Raw genomic sequence first — 23287 nt, 5'->3', positions numbered from 1 at the left:
TTCCCTGTCCTCAGCTGATTTATTACTCCCGTGTGAGCTTAATGCTTTCTGCTTTTCAGGCAGTATTTCTAGACACCTACCTCAGGTGCTTAGCCCTGCATTTGTGATACATTTTTATGTGTCTGCTTCATAAAATATTTATATTTTATAATTATAAACATTATAAACAGCATTTAGGAAGATGAGAAGAAACATTCATAACACGCTTAGGAGACCAAATAAGAAAATTCTTGAAGAAATGTTTCTTAAAAAAGCCTGTTCAACTTACAAGAAATTAGAGTGCTTGTGCCTGTAGAGTACTGTCAGGAAAGCTGTGAACTTACATCATTGGCTGGGGACCCTTGCTAGCCTTAAAACCAATTTTTCCTAGGGCTTGCATGCTTCTCACCCAACTCAGGCAACCCCAGGAAAAAGAAAGCCTGTGTGAAAACCAGTGAGCATACCATGTGGTCAGACTGCTAATTGAAAGCCAGAGAGCAACTGCATTTTGGTCATCTAACAAATGTACCTGAACACATGGAATGAAAGAGAAGGAAGAATGTAACTATTCTGTCACCCTTCTGGAAAAAAAGGGGTACCAATGTGCTGTGTAGTAATCTGCTTTTAGGGAATACCCACTTAGTAATTCTACATTATCCAGTATAAGAGAAAACCCACAAAAAAAAAAAAAAAAAAAAAGAAAAAGGAATAATCTGCTTATTTGCTCTCTCTCATTCTCTTCTGTTTCTCACTTAAATAGACAAAAATACCCAGTGCTACTTGCAGTTCATTACTGAAGTCTAATGAGATGGAATGTCTCCCAAAGCTTAGATGTGGCTTCACCCCTCCTCATTCTCCTTTTTTGCATCAGCAAAAGTGGACCCCAGCCACTCAAAAGTTCATCAGGCCTGTCTACAGGATTTGGTACATCTGACAAGCACACCACTAAAACCAAGAGTGTAACATGGGATACATGCCAGTACAGGCTTTGTGAAATAAAATACAGGTAACCACAAGTGTTCATCTCTAGCTTTACCACCTACACAGCCCAGCTTGTCTGAACTGCTTTAATTTTGTGTCTCCATGAAATTGGGCTGTCTGTTTGCTCCACCCCTGCAGGAGGCTCCAAGAAATCTTATTTCATTTTTAATTAACCAGCTATTAACTCAGGGAAAACATACATGGAAAATTCTCTGGAGAGTGGCTAATGCTCCCCCTTCAATTGAAATGACTTCATAGACTTGTGTTGAGGCTGTATTTCAGAACACATGACACATGTGGTTTGCATCCTATTTAGACCATCTAGTATTTTAGTAAAGTACCTTAGCACAAAGAAAGTACCACTGACATAATTTTAAAACATTTACATTGCCTTTTAATTTACCACAAACACTATGTGGTTAAGATTTGTGCAATTAGGTTACACAAATGCACTCATAAAATATTATTTCCCCATGTTTGGGAAAATGATTTTGCCTCTAGAGTTAAGTGTGCTCAGACTGTATAGCAACTGATACCCTTACCATGGTATGACCATTAGTTAATAATAGGTTGGCCACTCCCATAGCATTTTCTAAATAAAACTGTTCAAAGAAGGCACACAATCCCTAAAGACCTGGAACCACGGGCAGCCCATTTCTGTTATCCAAACTTCTATCACTGATAGGAAGTACAAATCATAGTTATTTGGACTGTAAGCTCTCCAGAGAAAAGATGCTCATCATTCAGTTTTTATCCATTAGACCCTCTTTCATGTTTAAAGCTGTCACAGATGTCATAAATAATAAACAGAAATAAAAATTCATAAAGCCATTATAAATAAACTTGATGATGGAAGACTTCTCCCATCAATTATCACAGATTTTAGCAAATACAAGAACATTTGCAGTGATCTAAAGAAAGCACAGAGTAGAATAATACCTTGGGTGAACTGGCTGATGCTATGGTTGCCTTTCCCCAGGTGCATCAGGAAGCCATGGCGTGGACCCTCTGTGATTCTGATCTTGAGAGTTACATGTAAACTGTCCCTGTCTTCCACTTTGAGCACCTTGTTGGTGAAGAGAAACCCAATGTGACCTGTGGCCAGAATACGGAGAGTCTGAGCACCCTTATTTATTACCATCTGAGGTACACTGTTGTCCACAGCCATTATCCGAATCTTCATCATCTGAGGTTTCCTTGTTTCAAACACAGTGTTAGGGAAGACATAGAAATCAGTATGAGTGCCATCTGTAACAGTGAAAGAGAAGCTATCCTCAACTGATTCTGTGCCATCATGTTTGTAGCTGATTAGATTTTCATTTAGATCTTGTTTAGTGAAGGTGGTGACTGGTTTGGAGTTATTGAACAGGATCTGTCCATGAACTGGCATTTGAGTGAGGACAAATTTTAGCAGTGTGTCAGGTGTATCTCTGTCTTCTGCAGTCAGTTCAAATGGGGTTATCAGTTTGTATTCATTTTCACTCACCACCAGGTTATGGATTGTGACAACAGGTTTCTTATTGTCCACATCACTGATTGAAATTCTGAAAGTACGAAATACGGGGTTATAGCCATCAGTCACCTCAAACTCAAAACTGTCCATTTTCACCTCATCTTCTGAAGTATGAATATAATAGACTTTATTGCCTGCCAAGAGGAGTTGAGTAAAAGTGGAGATGGGTACCCCAGGCTGATCTGTGCATTCAAGATGACCACGAACAGGTGGTCTTGTAATAGTGAAAACTAACTTTTCATCTGGGCTGTTCAGGTCACTAGTGCTAAGCAAATCAGTGGTAAGCGTTACCTTCCCTCCTTCCTTCAAAGAAACTCCTTTGCTGATTACATCTGGGAAGACAATATCAGTGCTACCTATGGTTACATAGAAGTAGCGGTCAATGAGAGGGTTTATCCCATCTGTCACATCAAACTTGATAAGATCACGAACTCCTCCTCGGCCGAGATGCATATATTGAATTAAGTTCCTATCCACTTCATCTTGGGTGAAGTTCATCCCCAGGGTAATATTCTCAACTCCACCTGAAGGCTTTCCCCTCTGCAAGAGGCCTTGTCCTGGCCCATACCTTACAATGTATGTCAAGGTTTTGTCTTCAGAATCTAGATCTGTAGCCTTCAATATTCTGTTATGAATAGTTCTCGTTTCCCCTATTTCAATCTCCAAACCATCATTGATGGCCATTCTGGGTGTCTCATCATCTACAGGAATAACCATGATGGATACAGTTTTTCTAACAGTATGTTTACCATCTGTGAGTTTCACCTCAAAACTGTCCTCCTTTGTTTCAGAGTCATCGTGTTCATAGAGTATGTTGGAGCTCTCCGTTATCTGATCCAAAGTGAAGCTCTCCACTAGGGCAGTTCCATTGGCCAGCTGGTTCACAACGTGGCCATGCCTGGGAAGCCTGGTGATTGTGAACATTAACTCATCAGCAGGGACATCAGCATCAGCTGCATTGAGGATAGGGGTATCAATAACAAGGCTCATGCCTTCCATCACAACGAACTCCCGCGTGAAGATTTCAGGCTCTTCGTCATTGATCGGCCTAATGACAATGGGGAAAAACTGCCTGGGGGAAAAGTTAATCCCATCAGAACAGCGGAAAGCAAATCTGTCTTCAACAGGCTCTACACCCTTATGTATACTTTGGACATAAAAAATATGCCCTTGACGGACATCTTTCAAAGTGAAAGCACTTACGGCTACACCTGCTCTGGATTTTTCAGATCCTGGAGCTGGAGAGATGTTCTCTACATACCCAGATGTGGGCTGAGCAACAATGGTGCAGAGTATATCATCATTAGGAGTATCCACATCTTCGGCCCTGAGGTGAGCAGGAGTAATGACCTGCTTGTCACCTTCTGTTACCATGAACTGCTCCCCAACAAAAATCTCTGGTGCTTGGCTGTCAACTGGAAGAATGGTCACCAGGACTGAAAGTCCTTGTACAACATTGCCCCTGACACTCCATTTCTCAGACAGATCAGACAAGGTAAGGTTGAAAGTATCTTCTTTAGGCAGAAGGCCTATTTCACCACTAGTGTGAGCATATACCACAGCACCATCCAGCAGATCTCTCTGGGAAAATCTCTCTGCAGGTACCCCATGGACCAGGATGTTCCCATGTTGAGGAGGATCCTCTACAATGAAGGTCAACATTAAGTCATCTGTATCCTCATCTGTGCCCTGAATGACATTAGCTGTGATTTCAGCAGCACCATTCTCCAGCACATCCAGGTAGGAACCAAGAGTACCTGGGGGTAACCGTAGCATAGGAACCTCATCATCAACTGGGTGCACATTGATTTTCAGTGTGATGGGCACAAAATGAACTCCATCACTCACATCAAGCCTGCAGGTATCACTGTTAGTCTCAGCTCCACTGTGCACATATACCACCCTCCCTTGTCTGATATCCTCCAGGCCAAAGACACCTCCTGGAATCAAACTGTACCCAGAAAGTTGCAACTGCCCATACCGAGGAGCCTGGGTCAGGATAAATCTGAGACGGGAAAGCTCGGTGTCGGTGTCACTGGCATCCAGCTCAGCTGAACTAAGAACATGGCTGCCTCCCTCAGGCAAAGTGAAACCAGTATTAGTGATTTCAGGAGGCTGGTTATCTACAGGCTGTAGGTAGATAGTGAAAGTCCCATCAGCTACATTGCCCGCTGCATCTCGTACTTGATACTGAAATTGAATCAAATGAGGAGCCACACCCAGTTCATTCTGTGGGGGACGGTAGGATATCTTGTGATGATTGATTTGGGCTTGAGTGAAGTGGGTGACTTCCACAGAGTGATCTTCAGTCAGGACAAGGGACCCAAGGCGGGCTCCATAGACCTCAGGAGGGTGGTTAGGGTCAGTGTCAGTGGGGGGCTGAGTTACCGTGTAACGGAGTTCACGGTCCCCCGAATCCTGGTCTGTGTAACATAAATGCTTCCTCCGCAGTGGGGTCACCTGCTGCTCTGACACGATTAAGTGCAGGCTGCTGCTACTATGCAGCTCTGGGGCTAATCTGTCTACAGGATGTATGCGGATCACAAAAGTCTGTGGTCCGGAGCGGTTGGGTGGGTCATTGTCATCCTGAACTCTAAAGACAAACTGGTCCAGCACAACCCCAGGGCCAGGGCTGTGAGGCCCAAAGTGGTGGTAATAGAGACGCCCTTCCACAATGTCCTGCTGCAGCCACTCTCTCACTGGCTTTTCATAGATTAGAGAGCTCCCAGCTAAACCCGGCACCTTCCTCCAAGAAAAGCCCTCATCTTCTTCCTCCTCCTCCCACCCAGGAGGTGGCTGTGCTTGACGGAGGAGAAGCTGCCCAGCAGTGGGGCCGGACTCCACTGTGAAAAGCAAAATAGCATCCTGCGAGTCAATGTCAGTGGCGCTAAGAGCACGGGTGGTGATGGGCACTGTTTCACCCTCAGCCATGGCCAGCCCTGTGTTAGCATTGAGTAGGGGTGGTTGGTCATCAGTGGGCACCAGGGTAATGGGGAAAAGGAACTCAACGCGGTGGCGGGAGCCACCATCTTCCAGCCGCAGTACCAGGTTGTCACTGAGTGGGGAGTCACTGCCATCATGTTGGTAAACGACCCGGCCCGCTGCCAGCTCAGCCACTGTGAAGTGTTTACGAGGGGCAGGAGGTGCTGGGGCGTCCTCCAGCAATGTAAGGTGGCCATGCCTCAGCCCTGCCACCACACTCACACGCACCTGCTCAAGATCATCCTCATCACTGATCACCAGGTTGGGGCTGGGACCAGGGGCTGAGAGAGGCCGTGACTGCCCCTCATAGAGCACGAGGCCGGTGTTGCGGGTCACCACAGGGGCCAAGGTGTTCATGGGCTTCACCACAATCACAAAGGCAAAGGGCTCTGAGGCAGCACCTTCAGGATCCAACACTTCCAGCTCGAGTTCAAAGAGCCGCTCCCGATCCGAGTCCTCTGTAGGTGGCTGGTAGGCGATGCGCAGCTCCCTCACGTCCCGCTGGCTGAAGGAGGAGACGGGCAAGCTCCGATCATCTGTGCTGACCATGTGCCCCTGGCCTGGGCCGAAAGGTGAGGTGATGTTGAAGACCAGCAGGTCTGGTGGTGACTCGGCATCCTCAGCCGAAAGCATATCAGGTGTGAGGGCTGTGAGGACAAACTGGTCCACCTCCATCATCAGCATGGCCAAGAAGCTGGGTTTGGGGGCCACATTCTCAGTCCCAGCCCGGATCCGCACCAGCACCTGGAAGTACTCACGCTTCAGAAGTGCCCCACCGCTCTTCGCCTCCCGCAGCTCTGCCACCAGCGGCACTAGGTCGCGGTTGGGGGATCCGCCGGCTGCCGTGTGCCGGTAGCGCAGCCCCAGGCGCAGGAACTCCTCGCAGTCCCACATCGAGGCGGGCATCGGGCCGCCCCCCGCCACCTCCCCAGCCGCCGCCACCAGCGCCGCCGCCGCCGGGGGGTAGTTGAGGATCTCCCCGTACCGAGGCAGCCCGGCCAGCGGCGGCAGCAGGCCCACCCTGCAGCGCTGCCGGCCCGGCTCGAAGGAGAACTCCAGGCTGCGGGAATCCAGCACGTTACTGGTTCCCCGCAGGCGCTCGACGGTGAGGGGCAGGTTGCGGGTGACGATCTCCAGCTGGGTGAAGAGCACCTCCACCTCCAGCACCAGGGGCAGCACCAGGGAGCGGCTCGGGGAGTCGTAGCGCAGCTGCAGGCGGACGCGGTCCCGCGCGGGGCTGCGGCCGCCCAGGTGGGTGTACTGCACCTCGCCGGCCCCGAAGTCGCAAGGGAAGCGCCGGGGGCTCAGGCGGCCCGGACGCTGCCACAGCGGGTCCTCGTCCAGCACGGTGAGGTGGCACCGGTCTCCCGGCTGCACCTGCAGCACCAGGTCCCGCACGGGGTCCAGCCAGGCGGAGCGGCCCAGAGGCACCTGCAGCCCGCGGTTGGCCACCACGACGGGGGCCGCCTCCGGCTCCCACGGCGAGGAGACCGCGGCGCTGCCTGGCGGCGGCTCCGGCGAGCCCACCCGAACGCAGCCGGTCAGCAGCAGCAAACTGGCCAGCAGCCGCCGCGGCGCGGCGGGGAGAACCTGCATCGTCCTTGCCGGAGGAACGAAGGGCCGGGAGCTCCCGGCAATGGCGTCTGCGCTCCGCAGGGGCTGAGTTGCGGCCCCGCTCCTGCCGCCGGCGCGGCCCGTGTGGACCCGCACGCCCCACGGCACAGGCTGCGCTCTGAGGGGAGCGCGCCCCGCTTCGGAGGGGAGCCCCGCCAGCCGCGGAGCCCCGCCCACCGCCTGCCAGCCACCAATAGACGCCCGCAGGGGGCGAGGCTACGCGACGCGATTGGACAGAGCGGGCTGTCAATCTTGCAAGGTACGGGAACGGGGCAGCCTCCTCCCCGTCCCTCCCCACCTCCCTCTCCCCGGCCCCTCAACAGGTTGCTGAGGAGGCGCCGAGGACGCGGCGGACCGAGCCCTGGCCGTGCGGGGGAGGCGGGGGGCTCGGATCACACTGCCGGTGTGGATTGGGAAAGTCGCCCGGGCCTCTCGGATCCCCCTTGACGGGAGGAGGGCGGTGCTGCTTGCCCCACCCCTCTCTCCTTAAACCTGGCTCCTCGAGGCAGAGCTGGAGCGGGGCTGTCGGGGGCGGGGGCTCGGGCTCGGGGTTTCCATTCCCCGCAGGGTACTGGGGCAGCGGGAGCGGGCTACCCGAGAGCCGACCCGGGTTAATGGGGACGGGAGGAGAGAAGGTGGCCTGGGGAGGGGAAACTTCGGTTGGGAGGGACGGGCAAGGGAGGGGAAGCGCCCCGAGTCCGCCGGCGGGGCGGAGGTGTGGGGACCTGCCTGCCCGCACCTCCTCGCTTCGCGCCAGAAAGAGGAGGGGAGGGATAAATATCTCCGGGGCAAAACACTTCAATTAATACCCAGTTTTCATTCCTTGGAGGTGACTAGTCACAGCAGTGGGTGAAGAAAAGCCTCGCAGTATTTCTGCCATCTTGTGTCTGCAGTTGAAAGCATATTCGTAAAATCCTGAGCTTGCGGGAGTTATTTGCCTTTTAAAATTCCTAATGGCAGACTCGTGACTTTTTATTCATCTTCTCTCACAGCTGCTAGAATTCTTCCCCCTTAATGACATGTGATCCCCAGCCGGTTTTAAAGAAGGTTGCTAACATTAGAAAAGCAAAAAAGAATATTAAGGAGGGGCAGATTCAGTGACGACCCAAATGGCTGTGCCAATTTGTGATGCCACCTTTTAAAATAATCTTCAAAGTTACCCTTCAGTGGTAGAGCAACAGTATGGTATGTGATCTTGGTTTATTTTTTGTTTGGGTTTTTTTTGTAGGGAAAACTTGAATTTGGAATTTCAGGTGTGGGTACAGTCAGTCATCAGTCACATTTACACAAAATGTTCATTCCCACTTAAAATGCAGCTTGGTTTGGAGAAGGTGGACATGAGTGGACATCTGCTCTGCCAACACAGGATTATTGTAATTTGTGAGAAATCTTCCTGTTGTTGACATACCTGTGGAAAACTGTAGGATGTTGTTTTGTTAGACAAATGTGTACTGAACTATGGACTTGAATGCTGCTGCAGGAGGTAGTAACTTTTTAGTAGACAACTAGTAAATTAAACAACACTAATGCCATTTAGCATTAAGAGGTATTAATCCTGGATTATAGCAGGTTATTTCTAAGCCTCAAAACAAGATAATTCTGTAAAAAAATGTTGAGTTTCAGGACCGAGGATCTCCTGTAGTTTCACAAGCATGGTGTTAGTATCTCTTCTGGTCAGAGATGACAATATTCAAGATGGAATAATTAGAATTACCTAGATCTAATAGTCTAGTGTCAAGTCCTGGGTTCTGTTTTAAAACATAAATACATTTTAATAAAACCACATACACACAAAAAAACCCCCAACTCAACCAAACACAAAACCCCACCCTAACACCAAAAAAATGATGATGCATTACACAGATTTGAGGTAGCATCATGATAATTTGAAGGCCTGCCTGCCTTCATAGACATGAATAGCTTATAAAGAAATGTGTACCATCTAACTTTGATTCCAAATTTAGGTTGTATTGGAATGAAGTGTTACAGGACAAATGTGTGAGAGAAATCAAAATCATCACAGTTATTTACTCCAAGGGAGAAAGATTTTCATTTTTTCAAAATAAACTCACTTTTGCAGAGTTTGACACTTGAACCAGTTGTGTGTGTGCATATATGCATGTGTGGGTGTTGGGAGACAGTGGAAAATGATAGTAGAATACAAATAGCATCTTGCTTTTGGTTGTTCTAGCAGAGGAGAAAAAAAGGTATCTAATTATAAGTGCACTATTTTTTTTCAGTTTTTAATAGTCTTAGACTGCTAGGAATAGTAAGTAGACATGTACTTTTAAAATATTTTCCTTTCAATGATTATGTGTTTTGAACCACGTTTGCAACAGAGCAAACTTTTCTCTGTTAAAATTAGTGGTTTTGGTGAGTGATCGTATTTGGAATATCTTTTTTCAATCGGTAGAGCTTTAAAGAAATCTGATAGATGAAGGAATAGCTTTTGAAATGCCTGTGTTGAAAGTGAATGAAGAAGGGCATTCTGACAAATCATTTTTGAGAGATTTAGCTTTTTAATTAGAAAAAAAATAGTGAAGAAAATGGGGAAGGGATGGGACTGATCCATCTCCGATACAGAAGTGCCATGTTTTCAGTGGGTACCAGTTCTTTGATGTCTGTTGTCTCCATCATCAGGTAGTAAGTCTTCATGTGCAAACAGCAGAAATCCTTTTTTTTTTTAGCATTTACTGTCTTGCCATACAAGTCACTGAGCTTTTGTACCACAGGCGATGTACAAAGTACAAGACATGGGGGTTTTCAGGGGTTGTTTGGTTTTTTTCTTTTCACAACACAATAGAAAACCAAGTGCTCCAAATGATAGAGTGGATAAGAATTTGGAAAGGATTTTGCTTGTCCTGCTTACTGGCAGGCTTGTGCCAACACTCATGTTCAAATCATACTTGAGGAAATTTGATCTTGGCTAAATTCTGGTCAAATGGCATAGATGTAAATACAAAAAGCATTTTCTGACTGTCTCTGAAGGCAGTGTATCAAAGCAGAGTAGGGCCCAATAACAATTCCATTGGTCTTTTCAAATAAGATCTTGGTTAATAAAGTGGTATTTGACTAGGGGGAAAAAAGTGTACATACCCTTGCATGAAAGCTTACAGCTGTACTATACTACTACATTGTATTTTTGGGATGAAACAGAAATTTTAAAGGCAGAGACGACCTGCCTTTAAGGCAGAGCATTAATTAAAAAAAAAAAAAGTGCTCATGTAAATCTAGTGATGACTCTTTCTTCTCAAGTAAATTACCCGTGAGGTCCAGCAGGTTAAATCTGAAATGTCTTATATTTTAAGACATTTGTTTATTAAAAATGATTGCAAATCTATTCTTATTTTAAATGCACCCCTCTCTGTGGGCATCTGGCTTCAGCTTTGGATGATGGATCACGGATTTACATTCTTTATTGAAACCTACACAAATCACAGTTCCTGTGTAACACAAACAGAAGTTTACTGTTCATCGAGCTGACATATAAATTTAGTTATCAAAGACTGCCCTCTGTTGATATAGCATAATCTTAACAGTAGAGAAGCTAGATTTTTGTTACTATAGTACTTTTCATTGGAGTTTTGTACTTAATGACAGAAAGAATTAATTCCAGATATGTTCTTCAAATAAATGAGTAAAAATTTGGGGTGTTAAATTCTGGGAAAGGAGACTAAGTATGACAGACAAATATCAGGGGGATTTGGACATTTTCCATAGGTAGCATGAGCATTTCATAAGTTACAAATGCAAAAAAAAGGACCATCCCTCAGAAACTTATAGCTGTCTTGCCAAGGAAATTGCAAAAGCAGAGGGAATGGAGGTAAAGAGCAAATGAGATTCATGGGAATATTTGGATACTTTTTGCTGGTATTATTAATTTTACTATTACAATTCAACCCTGAAGGCCATGTACAAAGCAAGGTGTACAGTACCTACTGTGGCACAGAGAAAATTTTCATCTTTTACAATATGACCAGTGAGTATCTTTTGGTGTACAAAGACCAAAGAATAACCCTATGTAAATGGTCTGCTGAAGCAGAGTCAAAATTTTAAAACATTAAATCATCCAGATAAGACAGTGCCTTAGTTCCCTTTGTATAGCTGTACTTAAACAAGCTTCCTGTTGCTTTCATACTCCCTTCTTCTTCTCTTATGTCAATAATGAATTATTACAGAATTATAGGACATGTTTTTTTTTTTTCACCTGGGTATATGCAAGAGTATTGATAAACTGTAACTTTCAGTCATTATTTTTCTTCCATTATCTCAAGAAGCAGACAGCTGACTCAAGAATCCTCTTCCTGAGATTTCTTCTTTGCCATCATAGTGTGTAAATGTGGCCTTGTCTTGAACCTATTCTCTATTTCTTTCATTACTTCTCTTTAAGTCCAAATATCTTTTGCCCTGCAGGCAGAGGTCTTCTTCAGCAGCCTAAAGCCACTGTATCTTGCATCCATAGTTCTATTTCTCTTTGCCTCAGGTAAATCTTAACCTTAAGAAACTTCACTGGCTTCTGTCAGGATAAGGTTTCTTTCCTTGAACAGTGAAACTCAAACAGTCTGCCCTCAAAATTGTTTGCTGTTGATGCTGGGATGAGTATAATACTGGTTTCTACAGTCCATGCACCTACAGTAAATGTGACTGCATGACCCAGCCAGCATTCACTCCAAAACCCAGTTTAAAATCACCCTTCATGTTTCTAAAGCTCTTCTTAGATCTCTGCTTTTGTACCTCAATAATTCTGCTGCCCTCCCAGTAATTTTCATCTGCCTCACACTGCTCCCTGCCCACCCTCCAGGTATCTAGCACTGTTTTCACTTCAGCCTTGGCTCTTTGAAAACCTACTTTTCAAGTCAGCCTTTTTCAGTTTCCTTCCCACTTTAGATCTCATCAGAAGCAATATGTTTTTCTTTACGTATTCTCTCCTTTGCTTTTTGATTGCTCTTTTAATTTCAGATCCAAAATACAACTTCTTGATCTGCTATTAACAATGAGAAAAGACTTTGTAGTTTATAAGGGTAAATAAATAGTTCCATCAAGTTTTCTTACCTATGGCATACATCCTGTGTTTGGTCTTTCCAAGTTGCTTTACAGTGATTGTGGAATTTGTTACTTTTAAATGTACACTGACACACAGACCTGCTTTGATGTGTAATGAAGGCAGCAATATAGACACTGTATGCAATATAGCTGTTTTTAATAAGAGTTTAAAGACCTAGAGTTTCTGAATCCTGTCTTACATTTCCCCTGGATAAAATTGGTGAGGGGTTGGAAATGTTCTTGGTAGGAACTGGCCAAATGCTGTCACCAGTGACAATGACAAGTTATGTGCAACCCAAAATAGCTACATGTTTATACTCTTATCTGAAGTGCCAATTTTTTTAATTTTAGTTCCTCTTGCTTAAACTTGAAATGGTGTCTGAACTGGTTATCTAATTTATATTGCCATGTTTTAATTACAGCTCACTGAAATTCCAGTACAGTCAAGTGCTTATATGTTTTATAAGTGAAATAAGTAGGGAAACATTCCTGACCCTACTTTATTTCAAAAAGAAGACAGAGTAGAAGCTACTTAGTGAGTAGGAGATCAAATCCAGGCTAAATTGTTTAACTCCTCCTATCCCACAAATGCTCTAAAAATACATATTTTCTTATTAAGACATATGCAACATTGGATTTTTTTTTTTTTTCTGGTATCACATGCCTGCTATTATAAAAGACTGCAAAACAGGTTTATTTCTCTTCTGCTGTCTCTGTGCATATGCTTTCAGAAAGGTTGAATAATGGCTTCTCAGTAAACTTGTCCTGTGCTGTAGCTTGTATGCATTTTGACCTTTGCAATGTTATTAGTGTAGCATGAGGGAAAGAACAGGGATCACTTGGTAGAGCTGAGGTTATTCAGATGATGGTAGAAGGTTTTCAACTGTATAGTAAGTGATAGAGAATCAACATCTAGATTTCATGAAAAAAGTGGTTTATGAGTTCACCTGTTTGATTTCTTTATTAAGAGCTGTGACTTTTAAAAAGGGGGAGTTCAAATTAATTTCTTTCTAGCACATTTTCTTACTCTCAAAAAAGGTGGCTGTGATGAAACTTTTTGGAGTTGTCCATTCCTTTGTATTGACCACAGGATGGTGTCTTTGACTGGTGATAAAAATGTTCTGCCTATTATGATTTAAGTGCTACCCCTTAAGTAAGCAAAGGAAGATCTGTACATAAAGGTAATATCTTTTATTACATTTAATAGAAATTACTGAGGCCACATAAACCTAATTTACCTCCCGGCCTGCCATAGAAACAAAGAATTAAGAATATTTGCCCCAGATTTATTCTCTTACAATAAGTCTATGAAGTAACTTGAAAAAAAAGTTGGGCAGTTCCTGTAGAATGAAACCATGCATGCTGAAATTTCACTCAGAGGATGATCTTCCTCCATCATGGGTTACAATGGTTAATATTTTTTTTGTGTGTGCTTTGTGTTTAGCTGTATGATCAGTGGTGGGGAAAGACTCTTGAACCAAGAACTTACATCATATTAAGGTGGCACATTCAAAGAGCAAATCCATTTGAGTGGTCTCACTGGTCAAGAGGTTTTTATAACATCAGCATGATAATGTTCTTCTCCAAACCATTGCAGCAATGCCTAGATGTATACTATTATCTTTTTGTGTGTGTATTGGATGACTGCTGGTCTTGTGGGAGGAGGTTTGATTATCTGTGGGTAAGCTGAATTATTGGTAACATTGCAGCTGACAGAATTATATTTAGTAATATCTAGAATTATTCAAATTTCTCTGAACCAAGATGTTGATTTTTGGCTATTAACAGAACTATTTTCAATTAACTAAATATTTTTATGCACACCTATACTATAATGACATACTGCCCATTTTGTGTAATATACAGTCATGTTCCACAACAAAATTGCTAAGCTAGGTCTGGAACTTCAGCCAAACAAGCTGTCAGGTATCCCCAAACTGACTGCTTTTAATGGTTCAGGACACTATGGTATGTATCATGAAATAAAACAAATTCTTTTGAAGGATGGTACTGCCATCTTTGTGTTGACCTTGGAAAACTGTTAAAATTGCATATCAAAGGCTGAAGGAACTGTTGTTTAAGCATTTAAGATTCCCTTCACTGTAATTTTCTCTCTCCTTCTGTATAAGAGAAATTTTACCTAATCTTTGTAGCTTCAGTTGTCATAACAAAACCACCCCACACAGGCAGTTTCATCGTATCAGAATTCAAACAGTATCACTGCCAAATACAGATTTTCCTGTGACTGTAAACTACTGGCCCTTATGTTAGACAACCACAGGCTGGAAAGTAAATGAGAATTAAGCCTCTGAGATTGTGAAGAGTACAAGAACCAGCACAACCCCCCCTCCCTCCTCATATCCAAGTAGTGATGTCAAGCACTCACTATGTTTTCTTTTTCCATAGAGATTTTTTGTATTAGCCAATGTTAGCTTTGCTCCCATTTTGCCCACTACTCTAGATTTTTATTCACATTCAAATGAACAAAAACTATAAAACTTCTGGATCAGCTGATTTTATCTTTAAGTCTTCATCATTGACAAAACCCATCAGTTAACTAGTAGAAGTCCCAATTTCAGGTTACAGCTCATTTTAGAAGGAGGATTTTTGAGAGTTCTTGATGCCTGACTCGGCTTTCACAGGACATTGGCATTAACCAGAAGTCAGAGAACAGCTCAGATTTATTATTGGAGAAAGATATTTGCATCACCCCAGGGATACAGGTGTCTCTGAGAAAACAGGCATCATATATTCACCACAGAGCTGGCACATGGCAACTGTGGGCCCTTAAACAGAACCCCAAAACTTGGGCAAAGCAGTTTCAGATTTCCCATCTCAATATGTATGAGGGAGTGCCAGAGGCAGTGCCTAGGCCGAAAGATCCTTTGGTCCATTCCCCTTTTTAACCCAAATTTTGGAGTAAAATTAGCTTATGGCATTTCAGTAAATATTTCTTTTGAATATGTGTTCAATATGAAACCAGTGTTTGTGTCACTCATCACCATTTTAGACATAAAAAGGCTGTATTCAGGCTGTTCATTTGAGGTGTCTGACAGACTTGGCACACTACATCTTCCATTGACAGTGTGTTGAACCAGGGACTATCAGCTGCAGAAGGATAAAGGTGGGAGGAGGTCTGTATCACTCATTGCTGTCTTGGCATTAGAAATGAAGAAATTTTGGCAGCTGTCAGACAGACACCACACCAGGGTGACTCTTGAGATAATCAGTGAAGGAAGATGGGAGTTAGAGGCAAAAAAGTGTCCATGTCCTTCCATTCCTGCTATGGGGAAGCTTAAATTCCTGGTTTAGACTAGTTGCTTAACTCCTAGATTTGCAAAAATAATTATGTTAAATGCCACTCCAGGTTATCAGAGATACAAAAAGTCCTATGTCTGTTGGCCCTTGGGATTCTATTTTTAATAATAATTAATAATAATAATAATAATAACAACAACAACAATAATAATAATAATAATAATAAATATTTTTAATCTATTTCTTCAAGTTCTGCCATTTCTTATGTACTTTTACTCCTGAAGAAGCCACTTCTCAAGCATCCTCAGGCTTGCATGCAATGCAGTTCTCACTGAAGCGCTCTGAATGGAATTCAAAGCACAGGTGTTGCAGCCAGTTCAAAAGCTGGTGCTGCAGCCTTTGGGATTTCTGGATGGCTTGTTTACAAGAAAGTAAAAAATAGTTAGCTATCAGTTCCACCATTGTCATGTCCCTGTATTTTGTAACTTCAAAAGACAAATGTGTTGTTGACAAGTCCACTGAAACCAAAGATGCTCCAGTGGGAATGTATTTGGCCAAATGGGCACAAAATAGAGCAAGTACTATTTTGTAGTAAGTTTCTGGACCTGCTAAATGACAGAATGCACATGTACTGCTGCCTTGCCCCCCTCTTGAAAACAGTTAGCTATAAAGCCTCTTTTCCTCAAAAAGAGCTATTTGCTATTAACAGCTCAATTAGCAAACACACACTCCCCAAATAATGAGGGATGGGGTCAGAGGCCACCAGTATCTGACCCACCATAAAGATTACTCTTGCTACAACACATAAATCCACAGCTGAGCAGGTAAATTGAGATCTCCACCAGGGGCCACACAACAGCATCTAGGCAGATCTTACCAATTGCCTTAGATGAATATTTGCAGTCAGATAACCTCAGTATTTGCAGTATTTATATTTCCAACATTATACTTGGGAAAGTAAAACTACCAGCTTTATGTGAAAGCCTCTCAGCTGGAAGGTGAGGTGTATGTGTTAGGCATACATGCTTGATCCATAGTGCAAAGGTTTTTTGAGCTGGCTCACCATCAGGCTTTCTGTGCTTAATGAATTTTTATGAACCATGCCACAATTCTTACAGGGGATGGCTGCCTAAAACACAGCCTGTTACTACCTTGGACCCAAACAAGCACCTTTGTATCTTTGCACCATTTCCAAACACAGCAGATTTTCTTGTTACTGTTTAAACCTTCAATATGTGCTTGAATGCCTTAAGAAACTACATAACTTTCAAAAATGTTCCGTTCAGATCCATTATGGATTAAATCCCACACTGAAAGTCCAACTAAAGTGGAAACACATTGTTATATATCCAATAAAGTATACTCCCTCCTTAGGGTCTCTCATCTATGAAAAAGTTTGAACTAAGCAGCAAGTCACTATTTTTGTGTGCAGTATTCCAGCCATTTATTTATATAACTTAACTTATTTATTTATATAACTTAATCTCTGTAATGTGTTACACTCCATCACATGCCTAGATTTGCTTTTCTGTCCTTTACTATAGACTGATACAAGGTCAGTAATGAACACAACACAATATTGCCCTGAGCAGACACTTTTAGTTTAGAACCCATTTAAGTGCCCCAGGAAGCCTAGGTTATTTCATCCAATTAAATATTTTGGATTTGTGGAAGTTAAATTTTCTCTGTCTCTTTGACATATCAGATTCCTAAAGTTTTCAGCTGAGAAGCAAACCTGTGTCTCACATCTGAAACCAGCCAGTCCAGAATATTGTAAAGGAGTGGAAGCAAGAACATAAGTAAACTATTCAAAAAAGCACAAAGAAAAATAACACATTTATGATATCTAGTAAAAAAAATCCCAGAGCAAATCCAAAGATAGCTAAATCCCTACAGATATCTACAAAACAAAACTTTACAGATCATAGATCATCCACTGGGGCTTCATTGTTGTTACTGTTTATATATAAAGGTGCAAGGAACAGTCAGGGTATGATATGCCAGAAAGCTGGTGAGTCTCTTTGGTCTGTTAGTTTTAAGGAAGAGGTAAACCAGCTGATAGGTGCAAATGAACCAGTGGTTCGAGCATCTCAGGAAGCACTGGAATGGAATTTTAGGCTTTTGACAAAGAGGGCTGAGTGTTTCTCCCTCTTACCTGAACTGCCAGGCTACGAAAAAATTTTGAGACATATTCTGGCCTTTCCAGTAAAGCTGAACTAGCAAGGGGCCCAGTGAAAGGATGAATCCAATCTAATAAGTGAAGACTCAGCTCCCTTGGCTTCAGCCCTATAAATTAGACATGTCACAAGAAGGAAAATAGAAGTAGTTTGGGGAGCTTTTCTTACTGTTAAATTCACAAAAAACATCAATTCTCTTTGAGTGAATGAACTTCCACAGAATAGTCCTGAATTTGAAGTAAATGAAAGCATCTAATTTCACCTAGCTTCAGGTGCCTACACTGAAAGTACTTCTGTACTCATCAATCCAGGCTCCTTTTGTTATCAGTAGAAAGAAGAGCTGCTTTAATTTGCAATTGAGCTGACCTACCTCGGATATCTACTTTAGAATTAGATGAATAATGCTCTGAAAGCCTCTCTGTCTCCATTTACTACAAGAAAAGCCTGGGTGAGTATGTCAGATGCAACACAGGAATGAAAATAGACATACACCTCTAAAAGAACATCCTTTCCATCCTAAATATAGGATCCTTGACATGAGGGCTGAATTGCCCTTGTTCAGAGGCTAGCTATATACAATGGGGAACCTGAAAATATCCCATGTATCAGATGCCTAATTTTTACATATCTGTGGTTGTTAATCTTTTCTGCTGTCTGCTATGAAGTGGGAACAATGGCACTTCATCTTTGAAGAGGTATATGTTAGAAATTGTGAACTTCCTTGAAACTGCAGTAGTAGGCAAAGTATGTATTTCTTACAAGAATTAAAATGGTTCTGAAGGGTAACTGATGAAATACAGCTAAATACAATACCTCTTATATTGTTCTTAATTTTGTTTTTTTACACCACTTGCAATTAGATGCTACCTGTCTGATATTTTGCCCATTACACAACATGAAAGCACACAGCTGTGTTTAATATGGAATGGGACAGCCTACCCTATGTTGTCATAGATACTTCTCTGAGATATATATATGAACATATATATCATTTTATTAGAACTTACCCAAATAAACTAAGAAGCTATAGGGAAATAGGGTAGGCTAATTATTACCTGATTTCTGGTGCTTACACCTATACACCTATAGCTTAACAAACCTACTCAATTGTGAGAAAATGGAGCAGGAACTATCTGAGGATTAATAGTATCACTGCTGGACCAAAAGCATGCTGAAATTAAATCCAGTAAACCATATAAAATGGACTTAATAAACAGAAACATCAGAATGACTGGAAGGCCAGAGCTGAAGCCTGTCTACCTATCCATTTTAAACAGGATGCATGTAAAAAATCTTGCTTATAAGTACAATTGTCACAGTTAATTTTTGTCTACTCTGTGACTGAAACGAGTTAAAGATTGCATCCTGACACTTGGTAGAAGTTTGAGTTTCCTTTATACTTCTGAGTAATCCTCCATTGCAATCTGCATTGTACCACAGCAGAACCAGTTTACACACTGCAGAGTGCAGCAATATGGATCTTGACAGAAAATGGTTTGTCCTACTTCTTGGGTAATTGAGATAATAATCTCTCCCTGCTGCTACAGCTGCAGTGCTACCAGAACCATAGGCTGTTTGGCAACCTCTGTGGTATCTATTTGACTTTAATGTATAACAGAGACAAAAGCACAGCCTGAGCACTGGAACTGTAGAAAAAGCATCACACTGAGTTTCAGTAGCCTGAGTGTATTCCCTGCAGCAAGAGCTGAGTAAACTATGAGGAAAAATGTAGGAGGGATAAGGAAGCATCAGAGGGGATTGTCCTTATGCTGCCATTATGAAATGGAAACAAGAACTGCTTCCCAAGACATTTGGGAGCTGGTGTTTCATGCATGCTGAACTGGATTTGTATGATTCCAGATTAGCACTCTCTATCTTCAGCCCCTGCTTTTTCCTCATTCCTGCTCTAGCACCACCTCAGCTTTCAGAGGCCTCTTCCCTGGAAGTGAATAATACTGAAAGGACATTGCAAATGTGCTGTACACTCTTTACATTTACTTTTGAAATCCTATGATGACAGTTTTCAAAAGGCAGATTTCCTGTCAAGTGATTCCCTCCAGGTAACATTTGCATCTGCTTAAGTCATCATTCTGCAACTCCGTGAAACTTGAAATCAAGGTCTTCTTTAAAAAAATAAAATACAATAAGAATTATTATTTTAATCTGTTTATACCAACCCACACAGCAAAGGGGAAGGGCTCTGGGACAGAGTCAGTGCAACATATGATATATGATAACATACCACACTTGTTATGTTGTGCTAAAGCAAACATCTTCCTTCCTAGTAGTTAATCACTTCCTAAATCCAGGCTTAGGAGCCAGTCTGCATACACACATGTTCATTACCCTTAAGATCTCAGCATGCTGAGCATGTTGTAACATCTCTGTTACTGAATTCAGCAGTGCCTTTTTTCTGCTCTTTTAGACTTGGTTCTTCTTCCTGTACCTGGGTGGACTGATAATTTACTCTGAGAATGGGAATTAGAGAACAAGTTCATCTAACTGAATATGTCTGCATTTGAGAGTCAGTTTGGGTGACCTTCTTTAGAGACTCTTAAGTGTCACTTTTTACAGGCAATGCAATAAATATTCATAGAATTTGCTTAATTTAGCTCTGAAGTTGAACCTGAAACAGATCAAATTATGGTTTAATTTAAAAAACCCAATTTTCTTCATTAATTACAGGGAGAATTTAAGAGTGTAGGTACCTGAACTGTGAACACCTAAAGGCCACTGTGTTTAAGCCCACCCAAAGCATTCATTTCTTAGTTTACTCAAAATAATTATAAAATTATTTGAAGTTTCCTTTCAGTGCCACTACTGTGCTGAAAATGCGTCTGCTTTGTACTCCCCCAGATAAGATAAAATTTGAGCCCTAAGCATATACTTTTAATAAAGAAGTGGAAGCTTTGTTGTACACGTATTTTGCATAAATATTTAACAGGAGAATATGTTCAGAAATTAGGTCTCAAAGATATGAACATGAAATAAACATCAAAATCTTGCAAGTACTATTCAGGAAGGACCATCTACCTCTGCACAATTTGTGTGTGCAACCTTACCTCAGATAACTGATTTTTCTGTATCTTTTTCAAGCTATGGCATCATCATACAAAAAGGACAAGAACAAAATAAAGACTCATAGTGAGAGGTAGAGTTATAGGACATATGAAATTAATTACAGAATTACAGAAAGTACTAAAAGAGCAAATTATATATGTATCTCTTGACAACTTTTGGAACCATGGGCTAAACCACAGAATATAGTATCATTGAGGAGTGTAAGCAGTATATCAGGTAAAAAGAAAGGCTTACTTAATAAAAGTAAATATAGCTTGAAATCATGACTGAAAAGGTCCTAAAGATAAATATAAAATATATAAAGATAAATATATAATATATATATATAATATATATAAAGATAAATATTCCTGTGAAATAGGAATATTTCTACCAATAGGTAGAAAGGATTATTGAAATGATTTAGGTTCAAAACCTGCAGAAAGGAGAAACCATTAAATATTAGGGATTAATTAATTAATAGCTGTAAGTAGAAAAGATACAGATATTTAATGCAAGAATTTATGATGCTTAAGCTTCAGGGAGTAATATTTCACTTAGTCTATCTACCCAGACAGGAGATGTGGTAGCAATGGCTAAAGTAGGTTACAGGCAACAGCTGGTTTGTGTAACTTGGGCATCATCTTCCATAGTAACTGAATTTTTATTTCCAGTGAAGGGTGTGACATAAAGACTATACTGATGGATCTGGTAGGATATTAAGCAATAAATAAAATTGGCAAAGGATTGACAACTTTAGGAAAAAGATCTCTCATGAGTCTTAGGGGAGTTAGGGGATCCTAACATTGTTACTTTTTGTCTTTTTATGTGTATTTTATTTCAGCCATGATAAAACAATAGTTTGGGGGCTTGGTCAGAAGTATTTAGGGTCTCAGCTTCTATAGAAATAAATTAAATTTCAACTTCAAAATACCCTTACGGGTTCAGTCTTGGGCCCTCATCTTTTCCAGTGCCTAACCCTGTGAAGAGCCCTGCAACCTACTTATCAGGAAAAGCATCAGAAAATTGTAGGAAAAAAAAGGACTAAAAAGGATGTCAGGTGGTCAAGTAGTCCACCTTCCTGCCCTGGGGTGGGATTAACTCAACCTAGACCAAATAGCTATTTGTCTAATCCAACAAAGGAGATTGCCTGGGGAGGCCATGCAATCTCTGCTAGTCAATCATAAATAGAGACAGTGCAGATCAAAACCTCTTGCTCTGCCTCCGAGCAACCATGCGCACATGGTGCACTCAAGGAAGGACAAGCTAAATCCCAGAAGATCTTTAATGATACAGTCTAAAGGCTGAGATGTCAGCTAAATTCTCTTTGATGGGAACAGATCCTCCTGACATGGCACAGAAGAGACTGTTGCCATTCACAAGGTTCTCTTGTCTAAAACATGTAACTATTTCTACCATTAAACACTTAAAGGACATTTCTTTACAAAAACAAAAACAAAAGCAAACAAAAAACCACAAAAAACAAAACAAAACAAATAAAAACTAGCCCCAAACAAACCAAATAATAAAAAAACCCATCAAAAAAACTCAAAACAAAACAAAACCCAAAAAAACAAACCCCTAAAACTAAGGCAAAAAGAATGCACTTTTCTATCACTTACTTACTTAACTTATCACTTACTTAAAATAGTCAATCCATGTGAAAATAAGAGAGTTAATAGAACATGTGCTGCTTTGGGAATGACTCCTGTAATAGTCTGACATGGTATGTGGGCATGAAAGTTCAGTGTTGGCCTCTAATTGGACCTTTCAGAAGTCAGAATACATCTGTTACCACTGGCTAAACTGTTGTGCTGTCTTTTTCTTCCTGCTTTTCAAGCTATTGGTACATTTTTTCCCATTTGCTTTATTTCATACCAACTCTCATTGTTTTTTAAGCAGTTGCAATTAGCAATCTGGTTCTCTGTTCAGAAGCGTGGGTGGCTTTAAGCAGGCTTTTTCACAGAAAGAAAATAAAAGAAAAATGGCAAAAAGATGCAAAAGAAAGTACAGAAAAATTAACTCCATTCTACATAAAACATTACTTTTATAAGCAGTAATTATACAGGGACTACTACATACATGGAGTTAGATTCATTAGCAAGCAATGAATCTAGCTATTATTATTTTTTCCTTCAAATTCTAAATACATTTATCTGTATTAGTATTTCCCACTGGAAAAAAACACCACCTGAGGTAGAAAAGTAAACAAAGGTTTCCTAATCTTGCTGAGCTTCAGTGCAAATATGTGGTTCAAGCTTATACCAGAGGTGTTGTTTAAATCTCTCAGATGCATATCTTAGCAATCCTTCCTAAACTCTTGCATTACATGCCAACTAAACAATGACATCCTGCTTTTTGGCCGGAGGGTTTGTAGACTGTCCTAGAATCATTCCAGGGCTGTACTGCCTGATTTTCCTGTAAAGCATCCAAAATTTGCCCAATATATGGCCAAAAGCCATAAAATCAGTGTTGAGGTTTTTTGCCTTGTTGCTCACCAGCCTCAAAGGCACACACTCAAGTCACAAGGCTGCTTATTTTAGTGCCCTCAGAAAAGAAGATTCTGATGCAGTTCATCTTGTTTCCATAGCTGAAGAAAAGAATGTGTCCAGGAAAGAAGTGATGGCTGAAATAGAGCCTCTTTTTGCTGAACCCTAATGTGATAATCAGCTCCTCCTTT

The 23287-nt window shown here is 41.8% G+C and overlaps 1 protein-coding gene across 1 annotated transcript in view; it reads right to left on the bottom strand.

Annotated features, from left to right (window-relative positions):
• FREM2 (FRAS1 related extracellular matrix 2) overlaps positions 1-7263 on the bottom strand; it is a 125881-nt gene extending 118618 nt beyond the window's left edge. The window contains exon 1 of the mRNA XM_071738160.1: positions 1900-7263. Within this exon, the coding sequence (XP_071594261.1) occupies positions 1900-7051 (5152 nt within the window). The 5' untranslated portion in view covers positions 7052-7263. The remainder of the gene's footprint in view (positions 1-1899) is intronic.
• Between the last annotated feature and the right edge of the window lie 16024 nt (positions 7264-23287).

This window comes from Heliangelus exortis, chromosome 1 (assembly GCF_036169615.1).
Source record: "Heliangelus exortis chromosome 1, bHelExo1.hap1, whole genome shotgun sequence".
NCBI lineage: Eukaryota > Metazoa > Chordata > Aves > Apodiformes > Trochilidae > Heliangelus > Heliangelus exortis.
Note: the sequence above shows the minus strand (reverse complement) of the source record. Positions and strands in the feature narration are given on the sequence as shown.